This window comes from Aquarana catesbeiana, linkage group LG02 (assembly GCF_042186555.1).
Source record: "Aquarana catesbeiana isolate 2022-GZ linkage group LG02, ASM4218655v1, whole genome shotgun sequence".
In the NCBI taxonomy this organism is placed as follows: Eukaryota; Metazoa; Chordata; class Amphibia; order Anura; family Ranidae; genus Aquarana; species Aquarana catesbeiana.
Genome location: NC_133325.1, coordinates 105,324,126 through 105,349,319, shown reverse-complemented (window position 1 = coordinate 105,349,319; position 25,194 = coordinate 105,324,126). Strand labels below are relative to the sequence as shown.

The 25,194-nt window shown below is 42.8% G+C and overlaps 1 protein-coding gene across 9 annotated transcripts in view; it reads left to right on the top strand.

Annotated features, from left to right (window-relative positions):
* Nucleotides 1–25,194, top strand: part of NBEA (neurobeachin) — a 919,734-nt gene that overhangs the window by 238,172 nt on the left and 656,368 nt on the right. For all 9 annotated transcript variants that reach the window (XM_073613318.1, XM_073613319.1, XM_073613325.1 and 6 more), the window contains exon 8: nt 2,890–3,036. In XM_073613318.1, the coding sequence (XP_073469419.1) occupies nt 2,890–3,036 (147 nt within the window). The remainder of the gene's footprint in view (nt 1–2,889; nt 3,037–25,194) is intronic.

Sequence of the window (25,194 nt, the reverse complement as noted above, 5' to 3'; positions counted from 1 at the left end):
TGGGGAAAAGGGCCTCGTAATGGATGCGGTCCTTCTTTTCGGCATGCAATGGACCTGGTCTGGCGAGCCGAGTGGGGGGCTCCTTAGAACCACGGACAAGACTCCTTCAGCTTGGAGGCGTGCCCTCACCTATGTCCTAGTGTTCCAGCCTTGAACCCCAAAAAGGGTTTTTTCCTTCCAGTTGGCGTCTGTTACTGGACTTTTGGCAGTTCTGCTTGGGGCTGTGCAAGCCCTGTTTTTTGAGGGTGTGCTTGTCCCGGTTCCAGCGGGTACATAAGGTCAGAATGGAGTCTTCCGCTGGACAAACTCCAGAAGTTGCATGCTGTGCTTCAACTACTGTTGTCTAGCAGGTAGGCCTCCCTGCTGTCCTGCATGTGGGTGTTGGGCCTGATGGGATCTACCTTCAAGGCGGTTCCATACAAGCTCCTTTCAAGTGAGATCCTAGCGTAAAGTGCCCGAGGTCTCTGGGCTATCAGATTCGGCTGAGCCAGAAAACCGGGGGTCCCTGGTCTGGTGGCTTTGCTCTCTGGGATTTCGGCAGGGCACATCATTTCTCCCCTTGTATTGGACAGTGGTCACCACCAATGCCAGTCTGTCTGCGTGGGGAGGTGTCTTGGGACTGGGTTCTGCTCAGGGTCATTGAACGCTGGAGGAATCCAGACTGCTGGTCGATATCCTGGGACTTTGAGCGATCAGACTATGTATGGATCATGGAGGTTGACTTCGGGGGCTCCTGGTATGGATCCAGTCGGACAATGCCACTTCGGTGGTCTATGTCAGTCACCAGGGCGAAATGAAAGAGTGTGTTGGCAGCCCTGACAGTAGCCAGTATTTTCCGGTGGGCAGAATGCCTTGTTCTTGCCCTCCCTGCCTTATGAATTCTAGGAGTAGAAAAATGGCAGGCGGTTGATTCAATCGTCTAGTGTTGGTCCACGGGGTGGTCTCTTCACCGGGACATGTTTCATCATATATGTCTCCGATGGGGGCACTCCCGAGGTAGACCTGTTGGCGTCCTGGCTTAACGGAACAGTACTGAGGTTTCTGGCAAGGTCACGGGCTCCTCTGGTGGACACTGCAGACGCTGTGGTGGCCCCGTGGGGCCAGTATAGTCGGATCTACGGCCCTCCTCCTTTCAAGGTTCTGCCACAGCTTTTGCGCAAGATCGAGGCCAAAGGGATTCCGGTCATTCTAGTGGGCCAGGATGGTCTTGTCAGTCTTGGTACACCAACCTGGTGCGCCTGGTTGCTGACGTCCCTTGGCGACTGCCTCTCAGGGAGGTTCTACTGTTATGAGCCAGGTGCTGAAGTTAGGACGCTGCTGAAGATTTACCACCCGACATGGATAGCATACATATCCTGGTATGAGGCGCTTGTCATTTACCCTTGTTCTTTCTCTACAGGAGCCTCCCTTTGGAAATATTTGGGAGGTTCCTCTGCTTGCTCTGTCCCAGAAGGTGGCTTTTTTGGTTGCTATCACCTCTCCTCGCAGAGCGTCGGAACTGTAGGCATTACCATGTCATACTTCTTACCTGGTGTTCCACAAAGATGAAGTGGTTCTTTGCCCTTGTCCGTGGTTCCCTCCTCTAAATCCTTTTGACTAAGGACTATGTATTGTCTTCCCTGTGTCCCAGGTCAGAATGTCCTAAGGGATTTACCTTACATGCCCTGGATGTGTTCGGACGATTCGTGTGTATTTGGCAGCCACAGGGCCTTTTCAGAGATCAGACTCACTATGATCGTGGACGGGCCAAAAAAGGGGCTGTCTGCTTCTTTTGCGAGCTTTCTAGATGGATCAGACGAGGACTCTGGTCTATTCTATTAGGGATTTGGTTCCTCCTTTCCCTGTTACAGCGCATTCTACTTGGCTGCTTATTGTTTCTGGGCCCTTCCATCATCGAGCGTCAGCTGCGCTGGTTTGCAAGGCGGCCACTTGGTCGTCGGTGTACACTTTCACAAAATTCTACAACGTGGATGTGCTGGCATCTGAGAATGCTTCTTTTGGCCTCAAGGTGCTGCAGGCTGCTGTTTAGAGGGTCTATTCCCACTTGAAGGGGTATTGTTCAGGTTGGGCTCCAGTTTGTTTCTGTGTTGAGCTCCTGTTACCTGGTTGGCTCTTGTGTTAGCCTTGGGATTTTTCGTTGTCCCACCCCTCATGTTTGGCACTGCTTTGGGACGTCCCTATGGTTCTGAATAATGGAGCGCTGTGTCTGTCAATGAATGAAAGAGAAAATGGGATTTTTGACTTACCGTAAAATCCCTTTCTCTGAGTTCATTGACAGACACAGTACCTACTTCTCTAAGGATTTTTAATGCTTCTAACACTGCTTGTTACTAAACTGAAGGCCTATAGCAGAGAGGGGGGTGTATATCACCTAGGACTGCCCATAGGCGTAGCCAAGTCTTTTTTCTGCCTAGTGTACTACTCCTGTAGGGGGCAATATAACCCTATGGTTCTGAATAATGGAGCACTGTGTCTGTCAATGAACTCAGAGAAATGGATTTTACAGTAAGTCAAAAATCCCATTTTTGCTGTAATTGCATGGGTCTCAAAGGATAAAACTGTTAATGTGCACATTTTTCAGTTAAATATGTGCATGTGTTTTTTTTTTTTTTTTTTTATATTTTGCCTTGACATACACCCACTACATACTTTTTAGCTGAAGCATTGTGCTTACCATTATTTTTAGTATCCCTTATGTTTAGTCCTTACGTAGTTGTTTTTATCTAATTAATTTATAGTATAGTGCCCCTGTGTGTTGCAGTATTTTGCAGATAACATTGAACTGTTCACATTAGTTCCTCTCCCAAAGGAGTAATGTACATACCTTTCTCATCCTCTTAGAATATTGACAAATCGTTCTAATTAAATGTCTATCTTTTATGTTTTAAGAGTTACGACAAATGCTTCCTGGGGTCTTCGGAGACAGCTGACGCAAACAGAGTGTTTTGTGGTCAACTTGGAGCAGTTTATGTGTTTATAGAGGCTCTTAATCCTGCTCAGATCTTCGCAATACATCAGCTTGGACCAGGCTATAAGGTGAGCTCTAATTTAATTGTCAGTTTATTTTCCAAATGCTATCATTAAATGCTATCCCATGAAATTTGGATACATAAACATCAGTGACGCTTGTTAAATATTTTTTACAGTTAAAATGAAGTAAGCTATATGCCAAAAGTTTTTAACACCTAACCATTGCACCTATTTGAGCTTGAAGAACAACCCCTTTCCAATTCACTGGCAATATTATGGAGTGGACCCCACCCTTGGCTATAACAATCTCTAAGACTTAGTAAGTAATGGAGGGGGAGAGCGGGGGATTATAGCAGTGCCAAAAAGAAAATGTAAAGGTAAGATAATGGAGATAAAATTACAAGAAAACTTTATTTTACAATTTTTAATACATACAAAAAAATATATAATTAGATCAAATTTGGGTGCAGTTAACACCCAAATTTTATCTAATTTGGGTGCACCCAAATTTTATCTAATTATATATTTTTTATATGTATTAAAAATTGTAAAATAAAGTATTTTTGTAATTTTATCTCCATTATCTTACCTTTACATTTTCTTTTTGGCACCGCTATAATCCCCCGCTCTCCCCCTCCATTACTTACTAAGTTGTTTTGGGATGAGGTGCTGCATCTGATGTAACTTGTCTAGCCATACTCCCATTTTTCAATCTCTAAGACTGTTCTTCAAATTTGAACTGTGTCTGTAGTAATTTGTGCCCATTCTGCCGAAAGGGCATTTGTATTTGTGACCTTTCTAGTTTATCCCAAAGGTGTTCAGTGGGTTTAAGGTTAGGGCTCCATGCAGGCCACTTGAGATCCTATGCACTAAACTCTTCAACCCATTATATTTTTTATAGACTTGGTTTTGCTTAGAGGAACCAAACTTTTGCTGTATGGTGTAGCATTGATGCTGAAATGTAAGCACTTTGTAGTGACTGCAAGTACATGTGTTAGACTTCAAATTGATACCTGTGCCCCAGTGGAGTTAATTGGATCATATGCCCACTCTGTACTTGAGACCTAGTATTTTCTTAAAGTTGAAATTCTGTTCCTCCTTGCACTAGACCCTCTATCGTTGAGTTGTCAAATGTCAGAAGCTCAATGAGATGGCAAGCCTAGCTTTTATATTAAAGTGAAAGAAGTTGGGGTTTGGCACCAGGGGGTGGAAGGATTAGCTTCTAGAGAAATCTAGGCCCAGTGCACAATCTTTCCCCCTGGGGAATCCTTTCGATATCAGGCCCAAAGATTAATTTGAACCCCATTTACATTTGTACATGTTTGTAAATGCATGTGTGACCATGACATAACACAGGTATCTGGTGTATTAAGGTACTTACACTTTTTGTAGAAAATCCTCTAGCCTCTTAAGCTAATTTAGCTCAGGACACCCCTACCCTGGTGCATACTTACTGTTCTGTAGACGCGTTGGCATTCTTCGCTATTAGGCTACACCTGCACTGTATTGCCACATAGACATGTATGCCTTTGAAGCTGGTTGCAGCATGCACTTTAAGTGGCTGCTTGAAAGGGGCAAATGTAAAGTGATAAGCATTCATATAGTTACATCAAAATCACAAAAGCTGCAACTTCACTTGATCACAGTTGAACAGCCCTCTGCCCCACTCCACAGTGCTAGGGCTCATTTACACAGTGTTCATGCCTTTCACTCAAAGGTGCATTTTAACTAGATATTCCATCCATTGCAATGTAGTTGATTTACATTTATTTGTTGAAGGTGAGCATGTTTTAAAAAAATAGAAATGTAACATATTTTTTCTGCTTTTACTTGTGTTAAGCAGGCCCATTGAAATGGTTGGTAAATGTTCTGTGTATTTCTTTGTCTGCACCATGTGAATCCCTAGTCTAAATGTTCTTCTCTCACTTTGCACAATGCTTTTTTAAAATGTACAAAATTGTATATAAATGTGCATAAATGCATGCATGTACATAAAAAACCCTTACTCATACCAGTGCACCAATAGAAGAAAGGTTCTCCATCTACCGAAAAAAAAAAGGGTCCTTAATGGTTTTTTAAAATGTTTTTATTTATCGACTAGGTTAATGAGTTTAGAGTCCTAATTAACATAAACAATAAAACCTATTTTTAATTTGCTTACCTATAGTTCAGTTGGCAGGTGCTTATGTAGTGGGCAAAACAATATTCTATTGTGAACCGTGAGGAATTTTGCCAGTTATCTTTTCAGTCTGTGACTTTGTAGTCAGAATGTTGTTGTTCACTCTAACAATGCATGGAATAAGCATTTGCTTTTACATTCACATTACGGCAGACTCTTGGAGCATGTTAACAATTTTTACTTCTTGCAGCTGTCTGTTGTACCCTCCTGCAATCAGACTTTTGTAACGTGAAAAGTAGAATTGTGGTGCAGAAATGGTTAAGTTGAGTATTTTGAGAACGAAAAAATGACCGTATATACTCGAGTATAAGTCAGATTTTTCAGCACTTTTTTTGTGCTGAAAGTGCCCCCCTCGACTTATACTCGAGTCAAGCACTTTTCTGCAGCAAAAAAATTCATTTTCCGAACCGAGTTTGGGGCCCCGTATCTCAGTGCCACTTGGTGCTAGGAACCCCATTTTCCCTTATCGTCTTTCAGGACAGCACTTGAGAGAGTGACTCCTCCCCTTGCCAACAGGAAACACCTCTTCCACCAAACTTTAAAAGGAGGCTCCTTTCCACACATTGTCAGTTTTTGTGTTTCCTCCGGAGGGAACACTTCGTGGGGAAGTCAGGGCTCTCAGGTTTCCTGGTTTTTTTCATCAAACACTTTTTACCTCATGAGAGCTGTTCCTCCCATTCCACATGCCGAGGTGAAGTGCTGCTGGCTGGGCTCCCTCTCCCTCTTCATATGGGCTCAGGGTGAGTCCGACTGTCGTGGGCATCGCTCCTAGGCGGCGGCAAGACAGGCGGTGGCCGTTTACTATATTTTTTTTTTTCAGGTCCACCGCCTGTTGTTCATTGCACCGCCGCCATATTGGGGATGGCAGCGGGGCTCCATCCGCCGGAAGTGAGGCATCCGGAGGGGGCGGCGCCCACGGAACAGGCGTGCGGCGTCATTTCCGCCGGAAATCGCAGAGGGGCTTATTTAGCGGTTCTGGTCCGGCGCACTGGCGCTATTGGAGTCCGGAACCGGCGTTTAGCCACACAAACACAGCAAGCGCTCCTCGATGGAATCGATGGCGGCAGCGAGTGGGACAGTCACAGGCACCAGCAAGGCCCAGGTAAGGTGCAGTTGTATACTGTCTTCTCTGTACTGTGGGGTCTCTCTCTCTCTCTCTATCCCCCCCCCGGTGGCAGGGGCCTGTCTGGGCACATAAAGCAGTTAGCTCTTACTGTGCACCTGTGGTGAGCATCCTTGGGTATAGGACAGGTTGTCTCACTGGGATGGTTTCTTCTTTTGTCTCATGGCAGGCCAAGAGCTCTGATCCAGTGGCAAAAAGAAAATGTCCTTCATGTAAATCCAAGCTACCTGAAGGATGGAAGAAGACGTTATGTCAAGCTTGTATTGATTTGCTAGTTAAAGAAGAAGCTTCTTCCGCTTGCAGTGACTTGATTGCATCAGTTAAAAAGGAACTTGATGCGACTATTCAATCATTTCGCTCTTCCCTAGCAAACCCATCCCTGAGTCAGCCTACTACCTCACAGTCCTCCCAAGGCTCACTTATAGTCCCGGTGATGGAGACTGAGGCATCTCCTACCCCAGAGGGACATTCCCCCTCTCAATCTGAGGATTCTGATGAGGGTGAGGAAGGAGAAAATTTACCTTCAAGATTTAAATTGTCTTTAGAACAGGTAGATGGCCTGTTAAAAGCAATCTATACCACACTGGGTCTGGAGGAGGAAAGAAAGGAGTTATCTCTGCATGATAAAATGTATGCAGGGCTTAGCGAGCACAAAAATCGCAATTTCCCAGTACACTCTGTTATTTCTGAAGCTATTAAGAAAGAGTGGGCAGAGCCAGAGAGAAAGCCTTTCTTTCCCAAAGCCTTAAAAAGGCGTTTCCCTTTTGATGAAGATCCAGCGGCGGTTTGGAACAAAAACCCCAAACTAGATGCCGCGTTTTCCCAGGTCTCGAGGTCTACAGATTTGGCATTCGAGGACATGGGGGTGTTGAGAGATCCCATGGATAAAAGGATGGACCAGCTACTAAAGAGGGCTTGGCAATCCATCATGGGAAATCTTAAACCTACTATGGCAACTACAGTGGTATCCAGAAATATGGAGTTCTGGTTAGAGCAACTTAAGGCCCATATCTCAGCAGACTCACCAAAACAAGAAATTTTGGATTCATTTTCAACTCTGTCTGCCGCTGTCGCATTTATATCGGATGCTTCAGCGGAATCAATTAAAATGACAGCTAGATCTGCTGCCCTAGCCAACTCAGCCAGAAGGGCTCTGTGGTTGAAAACTTGGCCGGGGGACGCGGCATCCAAAAACAAGCTGTGTGGGATACCGTTCCTGGGTGACTTGCTTTTTGGACCTGATTTAGATGCGGTTTTAGATAGAACTGCTGATAAAAAGAAGTCTTTTCCCATCAAAAAGAAAAAGCAGCCAGTTAAACGGTTTTTTCATTCCCAAAGGGCTCAAGAACAAACCAAACCCCAGGAGAAAAGAAAAAATTGGGCATCGCAGAAGGGTAAAGGCAAAGGAAATGTCCTTTTCCATCCTCCTGCAGCCTCCGGTAAAGCACAATGACTTGTGCGTACCAGTGGGGGGAAGGCTTCAAAGTTTCCTTCCCCTTTGGGCCAGCATGACAGAAAGTCTATATATTTTGGACATGCTGTCCCAAGGTTACAGGATAGAGTTTTCGGATCGCCCGCCAGAAAGATTCTTTGTAACAAACCTACCAAGGGATCTAACAAAGGCTCTGGCCATGAAGAACCTTTTAAAGGATCTGAGGCACCAGAGGGTAGTGATACCAGTATCCCCAGAAGAACAGGGTCAGGGTTTCTATTCACACATCTTTCTGATAAGAAAACCATCCGGAAACTTCCGTCTTATCCTCAACCTAAAACCCCTGAACAAGTCAGTCCTATACAAAAAGTTTTGTATGGACTCAATTTTCACGGTCAGAAACATTCTGACAAAAGATTGTTTTATGGCATCAATCGATCTGAGGGATGCTTATCTTCATATTCCTGTAGCACCTCAGTCCCAGAAGTTCCTGAGGTTTGCGGTGAATATGGGCAAGGAGATTATACATCTTCAGTTCAGGGCCCTTCCCTTCGGCCTGTCGTCAGCTCCTCGTATTTTTACGAAGATAATGGCGGAAGCTCTCGCCCCTCTTCGACTCCAGGGGATTGCGGTAATTCCATATCTGGACGACCTCCTCTTTTTTGCCCCATCCAGGGAAAAGTTGCAGGAGGATTTGAACAAATCCCGCAGTCATTTGGAGTCACTAGGGTGGATAGTGAATGTTCAAAAATCAAATTTCATCCCAGCTCAGCAAGTACTGTTTCTGGGTTATTTGATAGATTCAGTGGAGCAAAAGATTTTTCTCCCAGAAGAGAAAAAGATCAAGGTCCAAAGGGTAATAACGGCACTACAAACAAATCAACTGATTTCAGTCCGAAAGGTTATGTCGGCTCTGGGGACATTAACCTCTTCAATGCCAGCCATCCAATGGGCAAGGCTGCATTTCAGGACTCTCCAGAGGTTCCTTCTAAGGACATGGAACCACAGGACGGAGAGTTTGGATACAAAAGTAAAGATTCCCACCAGAGTCAAACGTTCACTTTGGTGGTGGAAAAGTCAGGTGGTACTGCAAAGAGGTCTTCTTTGGTCTTTTCCGACCAGGAAAGTGGTCACAACAGACGCCAGTTTGCAGGGATGGGGGGCCCACATGGGTCAAGCCTTAGCGCAGGGAACATGGTCCCAGTTCGAGGCCCAAAGATCCTCAAATTGGAGAGAGCTGAAGGCAGTTGCCCTAGCATTAGCTTTCTTCTCTCAAAACCTCATAGGTTGCCATGTCCAGATTTTGTCGGACAATGCCACGGCCATAGCCTACCTGAACAAACAGGGAGGCACAAGAAGCAGGGCCCTTCACTTACTGTCAGTAGAGATTCTGGAGTGGGCGGAGAACCACTTACTATCTCTATCCGCAGTCCATCTAAAAGGCACATTGAACGAAGTAGCGGATTATCTGAGCCGACAAAAAGTTCAGGAATCAGAATGGAGTCTGAACAGGAAGGTGTTTGCATTAATCACCAGTGTTTGGGGCCTTCCGCAGGTAGATCTGTTTGCTTCAAAACAAAACACGCAGCTCCCGAATTTTTTCTCCCTTCAGAGAGACATTTGCTCTCAGGGGATAGATGCTCTGGCACATCCGTGGGATTTTCACCTGGGGTATGCTTTTCCTCCATTTCGATTAATCCCTCTAGTGTTGAGGAAAATACTGAAAGAGAGAGTATCAATCATTTTGATTACTCCATATTGGCCAAAGAGAGCTTGGTTTTCCACGATTCTGCAGTTGGCAATCAAACCATGTTGGCATCTCCCGCTCAGTCAGGATCTGTTGATTCAGGGGCCAGTGCTTCATCCAGAGGTAGGCAGGTTAAAGCTCACTGCCTGGTATCTGAGGAGCAATTAATGAGAAGCAAAGGCTTTTCAGAACGTTTAACTGCTACGTTGCTTTCCAGTAGGAAAAAGGTAACCAGGGATATTTACGCCAAAGTATGGAAAGTCTATGTTTCTTTCTGTCATTCCGAACATAGGGGGGTTAAAGACCTAGTTTCAGTGCTGGAATTTTTGCAAAAGGGTGCAGACAAGAATCTGGCGGTCAGCACTCTTAAGGTGCAGGTGGCTGCCTTGGGAGTTTATCTGGAGAGATCCTTATCTTCAGAAACTCTGATCATGAGATTTTTCAAAGCACTTTCCAGGTCGAGACCGGTACCGGTGAAGCATTTCCCAAATTGGGATCTCTCGGTGGTTCTGCAGGCTCTGGCAAAAGAACCATTTGAGCCTTTACAGGCCATATCCCTAAAGAATTTAACTTTGAAGACTATTTTTCTGGTCGCAATTACTTCAGCAAGAAGGATTAGTGAACTGCACGCCCTATCAGTAAAGGAGCCTTTTTTGTCAGTTTTTCCTGATAGAGTTGTCCTTAAAGTAGATCCGGGGTTTTTGCCAAAAGTGGCAAGCTTTAGTAACAGGTCTCAAGAGATTACTCTACCAACCTTTTCTGCTAACCCTTCGGGTGCAAAGGAAGAGCAGTTTCACAATTTAGACGTAAGACGTATCCTATTACAGTATTTGGAAGTAACAGGAGGGTTTAGAGTTTCAGATTCATTATTTGTTCTTTTCTCTGGAAACAAGAAAGGCCAACAAGCATCAAAAGCATCATTGGCTAGATGGCTTAAGACAGCTATTTCTGTAGCCTATTCTCAAATGGGTTTATCTTCCCCGCTGGGAATTAGGGCTCATTCAACAAGAGCCCAGGCCACTACATGGGCAGAAAGAGCTGGTGCCACCCCAGATCAGATTTGTAAGGCGGCTACGTGGTCAAGCTACTTAACGTTTGTCCGTCATTACAGACTGGATCTCCTATCAGCAGGTGATCAGGCTTTTGGCAGAAAGGTTCTGCAGGCTGTGGTCCCTCCCTAGGGGGGTAAGTCTCTATTATCCTCTCAAGTGCTGTCCTGAAAGACGATAAGGGAAAATTCAAGTTAGACTTACCGGTAACTTGTTTTCCTTGAGTCTTTCAGGACAGCAGCATCCCGCCCTATTGTTTTTTCATATATATACTGTGACTAATCATATCTCGATTATGTGTTCCAGTTTGGGGCCGGAGGTTCTCTACTACTACTGACAATGTGTGGAAAGGAGCCTCCTTTTAAAGTTTGGTGGAAGAGGTGTTTCCTGTTGGCAAGGGGAGGAGTCACTCTCTCAAGTGCTGTCCTGAAAGACTCAAGGAAAACAAGTTACCGGTAAGTCTAACTTGAATTTTCGGTGCGCAAACCCAGTGGAACTGGTACCACAACATATTCAAAGCTGAAGTTCCTAGCACTAAGTGGCCCCGAGATACGGGGCCCCAAAATCGGTTCGGAAAATGTCATTCTCCTGCAGAAAAGTGCTTGACATTTTCTGGACCGACTTTGGGGCCCCATATCTCAGGGCCACTTGGTGCTAGGAATCCCATTTTCGGTGCGCAAACCCAGTGGAACTGGTACCATAACATATTCAAAGCTGAAGTTCCTAGCACCAAGTGACCCTGAGATACGGGGCCCCAAAACCGGTTGGGAAAATGTCATTCTCTGCTGCAGAAAAGTGCTTGACATTTTCTGAACTGATATTTGGGGCCCTGTATCTCGGGGCCACTTGATGCTAGAAACCCCAGCTTTGTAAATTTTATGGTGCTAGTTCCACTGGGTTTGCACACCAAATTTGGGGTTCTTAGCACTAAGTGGCCCCGAGATACGGGGCCCCAAATTCGATCAACTGTGTCCATCTGCAGCAATGTCATTTCGGGACCCTTTGGGTTCAGAGACCCCAAATTTTGGCTGCAGCTAGGGGGCATCTAGGAACCCTTAACTACCGAGTTTGAAGTTCAGGGGACCTATGGCTGCAAATGGGCAAAGTGAGGCATGCAAATGGGCACAGTGATGCTGCAAATGGGCATTGTTGACCCTCTTTTCCACTTACAGTAGCTGTGCATTTCTCACCCTCGTCTTATACTCGGGTTAATAAGTTTTTCCCATTTTTCTGTGGTAAATTAGGGCCTCGACTTATACTCGGAACGACTTATACTCGAGTATATACGGTAATAATATTTTATCAAATAGCTAACGGTAATCTAACCAATGGCTTGCTTGATCCTATATTAAGTAGTAGTCTTTAGGTTTTACCTGTTTGACCACACCCACTTCCTTTAATCTACTTCTACTTTTTGCCACAAAACACTTCTCCCACTAAAATGTCCCTTACAATCCCAAAAAGTTGAGAACTTTGTCTGATTTGTACCATGTGTGCATGCTATCCCCAGTGCCCTCTGCCCCTAATATCTCTCCAGCAACATATGCCCAAATTGGCAATCTTGCCAATTGGTTGCTCTTGCTTGTGCCACTAGTGTACCTGATGTTCTCAAAGCTGATTTTTTTTCCAGCTTTAAAATAGTTATAATTCACTCACTCATTTGTGGACTCCCAAGAAACTAGTGACTATAACTATCTGCAAATGCCCATAGTAGCCATACATGCACAGAGAATTACACAGTTGCATTTTCATCAGGGGCCACAGATGAGGTTTAGTTGCACTTTACCTTACGTTACATAATTGTCTCTTGATGCATGCACTGTGAGCCAAGGGGTATGTAGATGCTATTCTAAAACACAGTGGAAGCAGTTTGGACAATATCTGGGGTGTGAGTGCTGACACTGTGAGAATTTGCAGGGCAAATGTTTAAAATAAGGCTATTGGGGGCTTTGGGGATGCAATGAGCCATCGATGGTATGGGGTCATATGACGGGATACTGCATGAACTGCTGGTTGGTGTTGAAGGGTGGTAGCAATATGTGAGTGGACCCTTCACCCTCACTCATCAGAGAGTGTTGTACTTTGCATGACATATGTTGTAGCCGGGTCTTCTTATAGGTATGTAGAATGAAATGGATTTCCACTGGATAATGCATCTGCCAGAAAATGTGTGTTGACAGCTGTTAGTGCCATGTTTTGTAGAGTTGCTATAAGAGGGAAATGGAGTGTTGGAACGCTTTGCAATGTCATTTACAAATATCTTTTTTTTTTTTTTTTTTTCACAAGAAAATTTACACATCTATTTTAAGTTCTACACATACTCTAATCTTTTATCACAGCAGTCACATACACACCAATCATATATATATATATATATATATATATATATATACACACACAATATATTACAATATATAGATTGTGTGTGTATATATATATATATATATATATATATGTATGTATATGTGTATATATATATATATAATATATATATATACACACATACATAGGGTCTCACAAAAGAGTACACCCCTAAGTGAAAATGTCCAAATTGGGATCAAAGTGTCAATATTTTGTGTGGCCACCCTTATTTTCCAGCACTGCCTTAATCCTCTTGGGCATGGAGTTCATCAGAGCTTCACAGGTTGCCACTGGAGTCCTCTTCTACTCCTCCGTTAAGACACATAGACACTGGAGTCCTCTTCCACTCCTCCATGACGACATCACGGAGCTGGTGGATGTTAGAGACCTTGCGCTCCTCCACCTTCTGTTTGAGGCTACCCCAGAGATGCTCAATAGGGTTTAGGTCTGTAGACATTATTGGCCAGTCCATCACCTTTACCCTCAGCTTCTTTATCAAGACAGTGGTCATCTTGGAGGTGTGTTTGGGGTCGTTATCATGTTGGAATACTGCCCTGCGGCCCAGTCTCCAAAGGGAGGGGATCATGCTCTGCGTGAATGCCAACTATGAATGCCAACAGTACATGTTGGCATTCATGGTTCCCTCAATGAACTGTTGCTCCACAGTGCCAGCAGCACTCATGCAGCCCCAGACCATGAATCTCCCACCACCATGCTTGACTGTAGGCCAGACGCACTTGTCTTTGTACTCCTTGCCTGGTTGCCACCACACACGCTTGACACCATCTGAACCAAAAAAGTTTATCTTGGTCTCATCAGACCACAGGACATAGTTCCAGTAATCCATGTCTTTAATCTGCTTGTCTTCAGCAGAATGTTTGCGGGCTTTCTTGTGCATCATCTTTAGAAGAGGCTTCCTTCTGGGACGAAAGCCACGCGGACCAATTTGATGCAGTGTGTGGCGTATGTTCTGAGCACTGACAGGCTGAACCCCCAGCCCTTCAACCTCAGCAGCAATGCTGGTAGCACTCATATGTCTATTTCCCAAAGACAACCTTTAGATATGTTGCTGATACTCTGATGTACACTCAACTTCTTTGGTCAACCATGGTGAGGCCTGTTCTGAGTGGAACCTGTCCTTTTAAACCACTGTATGGTCTTGGCAACCTTGCTGCAGCTCAGTTTCAGGGTCTTGGCAATCTTCTTATAGCCTAGGCCAGGGGTGTCCAGACTTTTTTCAAAGAGGGCCTGATTTGATGAAGTGAACATGCGTGAGGGCCGACCATTTTTCCTGACATTCTTTGAACCATTAAAATATCTGCGCACATAACCAGGTGTGTCCCCAAAAAATGTACAGATTTTACCCACAACAAACAGGATGCATACATTACAAAACTAGTAAACACTACCAAGCCCCACTCATGAATGACTATCAAGTGCATTCACATGCATTTCTGTTGCCTCTGTAGAACTACAACACCCAGTATGATCCTTTGCCATGTTTTCTATCCAGTCCTTATTACCACTGTTGAAAGAATGGAAGGAGTGGTTCCTTTTTATGTGTTTTTTTTATTGTATGTTTTTATTATTTAGCAATCTTGCTGTGTAAAATGTGTTTTGTTTGGCTTGTCTTATACCCCCTGCAGAGCCCTATATCAGATTATCATAGATGATCTTGCTATCCTATAAATGTTGAAACACCTGTTAGGAATTTTTACCTAGTTGGCATTGGAAAGCAGATTTTGACAGCATGTTACCATACCCTGCAGAGTGTGTTTTCGTGTGTTGTCTGATCTCCCTCTGTTTTTCTGTGTTTATTGCATGCTAAATAAATGCATTTGCTTGTAAATGTTCACCCTATGTAAACGTTACCTAGCACAGTGTTTATAGTCATAGTTTCCTATTTCTGGATTATGATATGAAGGGATGCAAAAATATGTTGGCTGTTCTGCCATCAGGTGTGTGTTTACTGCAGTAATCTCTCTGTTTTATTTGACGTGTTTTATCCCCAACAAGGGTCTATTACCAGTTCTTGTTATCATTGGGCAGCGGATAGTGTCCAGTTCATAACAATATTTTACCTCTGGGCACGTTAAAGGGGTTTTCTATTATCATAGGGCTGGAAGTGCATGTAAGTGAGGGATGTAAGTGAGGGGAAAAAAGTATTTGATCCCCTACTGATTTTGTACGTTTGCCCCCTGACAAAGAAATGATCAGTCTATAATTTTAATGGTAGGTTTATTTTAACAGTGAGACAGAATAACAACAAAAATATCCTGAAAAACGCATTTCAAAAAAGTTATAAATTGATTTGCATTTTAATGAGTGAAATAATTATTTGACCCCTTCACAAAACATGACTTAGTGGCAAAACCCTTGTTGGCAATCACAGAGGTCAGACATTATTTTTAGTTGGCCACCAGGTTTGCACACATTCCACTCTTCTTTGCAGATCCTCTCCAATTCATTAAGGTTTTGAGGCTGACGTTTGGTAACTCGAACCTTCAGCTCCCTCCACATATTTTCTATGGGATTAAGGTCTGGAGACTGGCTAGGCCAATCACATCCAAGACCCATTTTCAATGCCTTGGCTGAGGGAAGGAGGTTCTCACTCAAGATTTGAGGGTACATCCCCCCCCCCGTCCATTGTCCCTTTTGATGCAGTAAAGTTGTCCTGTTCCCCTTAGCAGAAAAACACCCCCAAAGCATAATGTTTCCACCTCATGGGGATGGGCAGCATTCCTCCTCCAAACACGGCGAGTTAAGTTGATGCCAAAGATTTTGGTCTCATTTGACCACAGCACTTTCACCCAGTTCTCCTGTGAATCATTCAGATGTTCATTAGCAAACTTCAGGCGGGCCTGTACATGTGCTTTTAAGGGCAGGGGGACCTTGCGGGCGCTGCAGGATTTCAGTCCCTCATGGCGTAGTGTTTTACCAATTGTTTTCTTGGTGACTATGGTCTCAGCTGCCTTGAGATCATTAACAAGATTCTCCCGTGTAGTTCTGGGCTGATTCCTTTACCATTCTCATGATCATTGAAACTCCACGAGGTGAGATCTTGCATGGAGCCCCAGACTAAGGGCAATTGACAGTTATTTTGTATTTTTTCCATTTCCGAAAAATCGCACCAACTGTTGTCACCCTCTCACCAAGCTGCTTGGCGAAGATCTTGTAGCCCATTCCAGCCTTGTGTAGATCTACAATCTTGTCCCTGACATCCTTGGACAGCTCTTTGGTCTTGGCCATGGTGGAGAGATTGGAATCTGATTGATTGCTTCTGTGGACAGTTGTCTTTTATACAGGTAACAAGCTGAGATTAAGAGCACTCCCTTTGAGAGTGCTCCTTATCTCAGCCCGTTACCTGTATAGAAGACACCTGGGAGCCAGAAATCTTCCTGATTGATAGGGGATCAAATACTAATCAATTTATAACTTTTTTATAACGTTTTTGAAATGTGTTTTTCTGGATATTTTTGTTGTTCTGTCTCTCACTATTAAAATAAACCTACCATTAAAATTATAGACTGATCATTTCTTTTTCAGTGGGCAAACATACAAAATCAGCACGTTGATCAAATATTTTTTTTCCCTCACTATATCCAGCCTGTGGATTTCTTCAATCCATTAGTAATATTCTGCACAGCATGCAGGATGTGATAGGCTGCTCCACTTCCTCCCCCTTCTCCAGAGCCTACAGCCTGCTTGGGGCAATTTTCTCTGCACTCAGCATAAACCTTACAGCTGGTTACTTTCTTCACTTGGATTGGTCCCCTGAATCATAAGGTACAGCAATGGTCATAGTGAACTGTGATTTGTGCTGACACTCCAGAGCACTTCAGGCTATGCTGACAGCTCTCCTGGCATCCAGCTCCTTTCACCTGAGCCCTGCACAGCTGCATATAAGAAACCGCCCTTCTGCCATATTGTGTAAAATATTTATTTTGTATTATTTCTTATACCGCCATTGGTTTTCTCTTTTTTTTTTACACTCTCATTCACGAGAGCCCTTGATGTCTGGATGCGGCAAGGCTGGGTGGGACTTGGATGTGACTGCTTGAACTAGGACCGACAATGGTACCTGGAAGTGCCTGTGTACAGCCACATTAGGTTGCACAAGGCACCCATTATTGGTAAAAGGCAGGAAGGTTGCTGAATTATAGCAATTCGAATAGTGCTTAATATACGTAAATGTTTACTATATTTTTCGTATAAATAAAGGGTAGATTTTTAATTTGGACTGGAATTCCATATTAAGATATTTCACATCCCATGTTATCAAAGTATATACAGTATGTTTATTTTTAAAGTACAGACATAAATACTTGGGATTCCCTGATCATGCCTAAATCAAAGGCTAAGAGGCACGACAAGAGCATGGGGGGGGCGCGGTACCACATACCAGTGTTTCCCCTAGGAAAGCAGGTTCATAGGGACTAGACCAGGTGTACTGAGCCATTCTGGAAAGGTTTCCTGCTTGCAGAAAACACCTAGACCGAAGAACAGAGGGGAACATTAATAGGCATATGGAGCATCCACCATAGCTGCTGGCTCTCATCCATCTTATTCTTATCCACATTCCTGCATAAATATTAACAGTTTTACCAACCCATAGTGAATGAAGGGAGTTTGGAGGAAATGGAAAGAGATAGCAATTGCAGAAAATGGTCACTGTTTTCCCTTTAGAGCGTCCCACTTTTATTGGATGCATGGAAGATCTGCATATTAGAAAGTGCATTCAGGTACCTGAACATACCCACTAAATATGTTATTTATTTTTATTTATTTTAGGTACTTTTATAGCGCCGTCAATTTACGCAGCGCTTTACATATACATTTGTACATTCACATCAGTCCCTTCCCTCAAGGAGCTTACAATCTAAGGTCCCTAACTCACATTCATACATACTAGGGACAATTTAGACATGATCCAATTAACCTACTAGCCACTGATTTAAAAAAAAAAAAAAACTTAACCCAACCTTTTTTTTTTATGGAATAAGGAAGGTTATGGGATTGTTGCGGTCTGCCTCAGTGGTGAATTCTACCTAACTTTAATTGAGAACAGTTTAAAGAATTGGCTAACTGGGACAACATGCAAACAATGTTGGGATTTTCCCTCAGACATTCCTCTCACTTGCTGTCATGTCTCTGGCACAAGAAGTGATCGTAATTCTCTGTTGAAATCTTCTGTGGCCCCTTATAAACCCATATAAATCATGCCCATATGGGATAAGGAGCAAAAAACTTGCAGTTGTGTAGGAGGGAATGGCCCACTTTATCTCCTCCACACTTAAGCGGGGTACACAGGGCCAAATGTTGGGAGACATTTGGCTGTTCATAAAATTGGCCGACATTCAGCCCGTGTTTATATCAGACGTGCATGCTGGAAAAACAGTAGTCAACCGACTCCCGATAAGCGCTCTCCCCCAGTGACAGGGGGCATCCCCCTGTCAGACACAACAACCCAACGGGGGAGATCGCTGTACTAATGTTGGATGGTTAATACAGCCTCCTTCGTTTGGAAGTATGAGTTGTATGTAAGTCGGATAAGAAAAAAGAAAGAAGCTGTGCTAAAAGTCCCATCAAAAAAATATATTTAAAATTAATAAACCATATTAGTAGTCCATATTAAAGAAAATGAATCCTCTTCATAATGGCACCACAGTGACTTCAAACTAGAGAAAAGTGACCAATTACCATATTAAAGACCTGCTTACTAGATGGCAAGCACAAAGGATGTTTGGCTATAACCCAGCCACGGCCTTGAGCTTACAATTAATGACCAGATCGGAAACCCTGACAAGCAAGCGGGATGGGTGTGGATCTCCCCCTGTGACCGTATTAAATAGCTTGAAAACTCGCATGATAAAAAACAGTGCCGGCCGGCAGATACAATCGGAAGCCTGTTTTCCTAGTGAAAAGGTGTGGTGACGTCAGTACGTACCCTACTCCAGATGCATTTCGTCATACGTGACGTCAGGGTTTCCGATCTGGTCATCAATTGCAAGCTCAAGGCTGTGGTTGGGTTATAGCCACACGCCTTTTGTGCTTGCCATCTGGTGAGCAGGTCTTTATTACGGTGATTGGGCACTTTTCTCTAGTTTGAAGTCACTGTGGTGCATTATGAAGAGGATTAATTTTCTTTAATATGCACTACTAATATGGTTTATTAATTTGAAATATTTTTTTTTTTATTGGGACTTTTAGCGCAGCTTCTTTCTTTTTTCTTATTCTATCTATTGTGTTTATCCCACATCAAGCTGCTGCTTTCACAAATTTTTTTTTATGTGTTATATTTTTGTTTTGTTTTTTATATAATTTACATCAATCCTAGCCCGGTTTTCTTCTTTTTTTTGTTATATAATGTAAGTCGGATGTTTGTAACTCGGGGATTGCCTGTAGTGTGCTTGACAAATCTAAGTAGCAGTGCTATGATGCCTCTCTAGTTGATTGTTTTATTAAGATACTGTGGGCTCTTAAAGCTGGCACCCACTTTTCATTTAAAGGGCAAAAAAAAAAAAAAACTACAGTATGCAGTATTTAAATTATTTGTAGCTTTAATGAGCTAACCTGGGTCACACAGCCCTTCAGATCAATGCATATGAAATCCTGTAGCAACTGCACAGTTCATTAAATGTACTTGTTTGGTTGAAAGTACCAAATGCCGAATGAATCTGCCAGCAAAACCAATGGAACGAAATTCTTAACATGATTAAATATGACATTCTTGGTTCACTTGGCAAAAGAGTAGGGAAAGAGATTTAAAATGTTTGATGTCTTTTTATTTCTTGCTAAATATAGCTTGTCCCTATTCTGGGAGAAGGAAAAATGCAATGCTGAAAACTAATGACCTATTACCAAGTGAACAGAGATCACAGCCTGGAAAAATAAAGTTGAAGATCGCTTCATTACAACGGCTTCATAGTTTTTCCACTTATAAGTAGAGAGTGGCTTGCTCATTTTCAAGTCTTTCCCAATGAACTAGCTGACTGTAGCTTCTGTCTCCGATTCATTTTTATTATTTTTTTTTTTTTTATTTAAACCATCTGAGACTTATAGATCAGATTTGTGTGGATGTTAAAGGGTTTTATCACATTCCTTTTTTATACTTCTCTGGCTTGCTAGATTTTACTTGGGAGATCCTTGCTCAACCCCTGTTTACCTTCATGATAAACCATGCTGTGTCCATGCTTGCATCTCTGTATGGACTTGGTCCAAGAGAATCCAGTGCTGTATAGATCTAATCCTAGAGAATCCAAGAGGCTTTAGCTTATGCCAAGCACATGTAATGGCTTCAATCAGAATAGTGGGATACAGGTTTTACAGAGGTCTTCTCTGCATGCTCCTCACAAATTTGAAAAGTTTAACTGGTAATGAAGTTTACATATTCCCCCCCCCCCCCCCCCCCCCCAGAATTTGCCAGTCACCCGTTTTGGGTGGACTTGTACTTAAAGGATGATGCAGAAAATTAACTTTTCCTATTCAGACTTCTGAGACTCAATGATGTAATAAGACAAAAATCCCCTTCTCGCAGGTTATGGGTTTTCTCAGTACAAAGATCTGTGTTTACAGAACTCTCCTGCAGCGCCACCCACTGGTGAAATCTGGGTCTTTACTATGTCTTTTTTGCCAAATGTCAAAAGTAGGCACCTCCAGGTGCTTGAGCGTACCTTTCATTTTCTCTAATGTGCAAATATCAAATTTGGAGAGAGAGGTTGGTGGCTAGTCCTCTCCCTCCTGTGCCTCACTTTTTGTTGAAGCTGCCCATCACATTGGAGAAGATTTTTTGGAGGTGAGCCTTGGTTTGTGGACAGTATTTGCATATCAGAGCTTCCTGGGTTTACATACTTTTTTCAAGTACCCAGAAAAATGTTGAAAGGCGTTGCTTTATTTATTTATTCCAAGGAAAGTTTTACATTTAAATACTTTAATTCTCTAGGGCCGTCTCAACCATCTTATCCCAGCGGAACCCCTAAAATTATTTTATAAAGGTCTTCGGTAACCTTTATTGGTCAGAATGCCACCCACATCGACAGGCAGCTAAAAATAATAATTTGTATCATGCTGCTGACCTTGCAGCATTTGGTCCTGGAACTGTACTGGCATAATCAAATGGGAGACCAATCAGCCACAGGTCAAGGAACCCCTACCAACTCTTGGAGGAACCCTAGGATTCCCCAGAACCCCAGTTGACAATGACTGTTCTAGGGATACTTAAGAAAAAAGAAAAAAACAGAAAAATGACGTGGCTAACACCCTTGTTTGCTAGAGGTCTATTCGGAATACATGAAGAAAGTTGCCCCAGTGAAATATTATCTGGTTTTCCAGGTGGACAACACAGACTGTGTCTATTATCAATATTCTATGACTCTGTAAATGCAACTATTCTGTTAATCAAGTGAATTAAGGACTGAAGCAGGATGTCACTGAAAATGTGGCTAATGAACAGATAATGTCATATTTTAAATACACTGCATTTTCTAGAGATAATGTACAGCTAAAATGAGCAATAACCCCCTCCTCCATGTAAAATCCTGACAAACACATTGCAAGTCAATGAACTCATGTTCTAAACACTTTCATTGTCTGGCTCGTTGTCTTCATGTAGCTGTCATCTGTCTGCAACATTTTATAGAAGCATGTCAGATGGAAATGACAGCTCGCTTTATGGAACTCTCTTATCCGTTCATGCTCGGACAATTTGACATGGCTGCCGTGAAACAGTTTGCTGTCAGTCATCTTTGGCAATATTTCATAGATACCGTTAAAAATATTACCTCTTTATACAAAAGAGAACTTTGAAGCGATCTTGGGTTTGCAGTGAGAATAACGTGGCAGCATGCTTTATTTAGCTCTTTGTCAGTTAGTCGGTGGAATGTCCTAAGTGCAGTTAATGAGCCATGTGATGCACGCTCTTCATTAAAGCCATTGGTATTTGTTAATACTCATGGTTATGCATGTGTAAACAGTTTTCATGCAATGGCTTCTGTTCATTTAACTGTATAAACACTGTCAGGCAGAATGCCAAAGGAGTTAGTGTTATAAATTTGAATTTTGTAGCTATTGTTTTTGCAGACAAATATCTTTGCATGCAGTAAAATTTGGATTGATCTCCTTGGATTAATTTTAACACTTAGACGAATATAGATTGTAAATTGCTCTCTTTATGAATTGCCCACGATCGTCCCCTCTTCGTGCGCTCCCCTTCTTTCTTTTTCCTCCTTTTCCTGGCAGGCTCAATTTCCACTCTTTTTTTATTTTTTATTTTTTCCTAATTTCTCTATAGCCCTGTCCATGGTGATGGGTGCATCTATCCCTTCCTAACCCATCCCACCCCTCTTGTTTTGGTGGTTGCAGGAGCTGAGGGACCTTCCCTCCTTTTTTCTTTTTTTTCCGCCATTCAACAAGGCACTTTATACAGTTAGCGAAGAGCATTCCTTTTTCTAGATGGTTCATTGCACTAGACCTGTACATGTATCTCATCCTAGCTTCATCACTGTCCTGCATATTTCATCCTGATGTTCTTGGCCCATGTACCGCGTTTTATACAATGCAAGCCTTGCTCTGATTTTTCATTTGTACCCTTGTATTGTACTATTGCTTCCAGTTCATGACTCCTTTGTAATATTTTGGAAAAACTTAAACCTTTTGTGAAACAAAGACGCCTGATTTCTTCACAGAATGTTCACCCTAATCCTGTTGTAACAGAGCTAAAGTTTCATTCCCACTTTTGCCAATTTTCATGCAAAATGTGATGTTCATCCGCTGCTTCAGATTCCTGTAACTCATTTTCCGCCAACAGTGCAACACACATACAGTACATGTCTTTTCTTCTACCACTCCATAAAGACTGATGCACACTAGCGTTTTTTTAAGCTCCTAGAAGCTGTTAGCTTTTTGTTCTGCACCTAGAACCAAAATAGTGTTATCCTATGTGTCCATGCACACTACTTTAGGCTATTAGCATTTTTTGAGCTTCAACGTCTAGGAGCAGAAAAAAAAATAAAAAAATTGTAGTGTTTCCTGGAGCGTTTTTCCAGCAGAAACGCTCCTAAATGATACTAAAAGTGTTTTTTGAGCTTTTTTTTTTTTCTTTTTATTGCAAAAATGCCAATAAAATGCTAATGCTCCTAAACGCACTTAAATGCTGCTAAAACGCTACTACAAAAAGCTATTACCAGCATTTTTCATCCAGTGATTTTTTTTTTTTTAGCTTAAAAAAAAACGCTAGTGTGCATGGAGCCTTAGTCAACTGGTCTGTGATCCAGGCGAATGCTAGTTAGAACACCCTTTAGTGCAAAAGGCTGTGTAACTCGCCATCATAGTGCTACACAGCAGGCATTCCGGGAATTAAAATGGTTCTAAGGCCTAGTTCACACCTATGCATTTTTTTGTGCACTTTCAGTTTTGCAGAAACACACTACAGTCCATTTAACATGGTTTCCTATGGATGTAGTTCACATCTGTGCATTTTGTGAAAAGGGCCAGGGACTTTTTTCAGATTTTTGGTTCCATAGACTTCGATTGATCAAAAACGTGTATTGAAAAACACAAAATGCATCTGGAGTATGCAAACTGCATCCTGCATAGGTGTGAATTAGGCCTCAAGCAATGCTATGTATTAATGTGAAAAACCTTCTGTGCTGCAGCTTCCCCCAGACCCCCCCTTTTCAGTACCTGAGCCCATCCGATCAAGGGATATGCATGAGTGCAGCGGCTCCCACCGCTTTGTCGGACAGATGGATAGCAGCGGGAGCCATTGGCTCATGGTGCTGTCACTCAAATCGGGTGACATAGGAGCCGGAGGGGAGGGGGCGCGGGGCCGATTCCCGCTGTCTGTGTCAATGGACACAGCAGCGGCACCCAATAAAGAGGAGGGGCCTGGAGCGCCAGCAGGGGACCCCAGAAGAAGAGGATCGTAGCTGCTCTGTGCAAAACCATTACACAGAGCAGTTAAGTGTAGGCATGTTGTTTTTTTTTCAAAACAAGTTTCACTTTCACTTTTAAATGTCACACCTCCTATATAAAGACGCATAGGTGCTAGTGGCGCCATATAGCTACTACTTTTGTTTTTTTTTTATTACATTTCTACGTAATTTTAAATAATTTATGGGTTTACTAATAAAAACAATGTGATCTAGCCTGTCAGTGATCCAGTGCCAGGAATGAATGTGTACTGGTTATGAATGTATGAGTAGGTGGTCTGACAAACTGGCATTTCTATCTAGTGTTTGCTTAAAGGGTAATAAAGTTAGAAAACAACTGGGTGCACACAGCCTGATCCTAGAGTAGTTCTCTTCTAGTTTGTTGCTTCTCCATTGCTCATTTTCCGAACAGGAATTATCCTTCTGTACCTTTTTGTTCTCCTACTATAATAGTCTTAGTGTATCACTTGCTGGCAGCGAGGCCAATGGGATGTGAGCCCAGATTAATGACAAGGCATGCAGGCTGTGCACACAATAAAAAAGCAAGTACTTAGGAATTAACCATTTATATCCATAAAGGTAACCCGCTGTAGTCTTTACCGTGGTTTACATTTCGCTTACACAAGGCTTTTTAAAGATTTAAAAAATATCACCAAAACCCCAGAAAATAATCCTATATAGTGGTGTTCAAAATAATAGCAGTGTGTTTAAAAAAGTGACTCTAAAAAAAAAGTCACTCTTAATTGTCCTCCCGTCCTGCCACATCATATTCCCCGTGTGAGTCCAGCCCCCCTCCCCCCTCCTTGCAGCGTTTCCAGCTTTCCTCTCCAGCCTGCTGCTGCAGGTACACAGGCAGATGGAGACAGGCCCTGTCAGGTAGGCTGTACGGGGCCCCATGATTTCTAATGGCAGCCCTGCTGATGGCTATTGTCACCAAGATCAAAAGTGAGGGAAAAGCCAAAATGTTTTGTGTTGTCACCAAAAAAAGAATAGAGGCTAAATCTTTCCATAAGGCACCCTTTTGTTGCGGTGACAACTGTTGTAGAGGATATAAAGTGTAAATGAGACAGCGCTGCATAGGTATACAAGCACACAAAAATAAAACAAATCCAAACTAGCAATAAAAGTGTTCAAACAAAAGTCCAATATTAATATATAAAGTGATAATTTCTTCCGCTGACATGTGGAGAGATGTGAAGTATTTTTTTGCTTCAAACAACCTCCATCTGCATAGTGATCCCGCCACCACATGCAATGCTCGCTCACCTCCTTACAAGACAGTGCTAGGGGTCAAACACACCTTGCACCCTTCCTTCAGGAAATCCTCACTGGTCCTTGGTAACCTCTGTTGGACTCTCAAGAAAACAAGTAATGATCTATATCTGATATGGGTTCCTTCCAATGT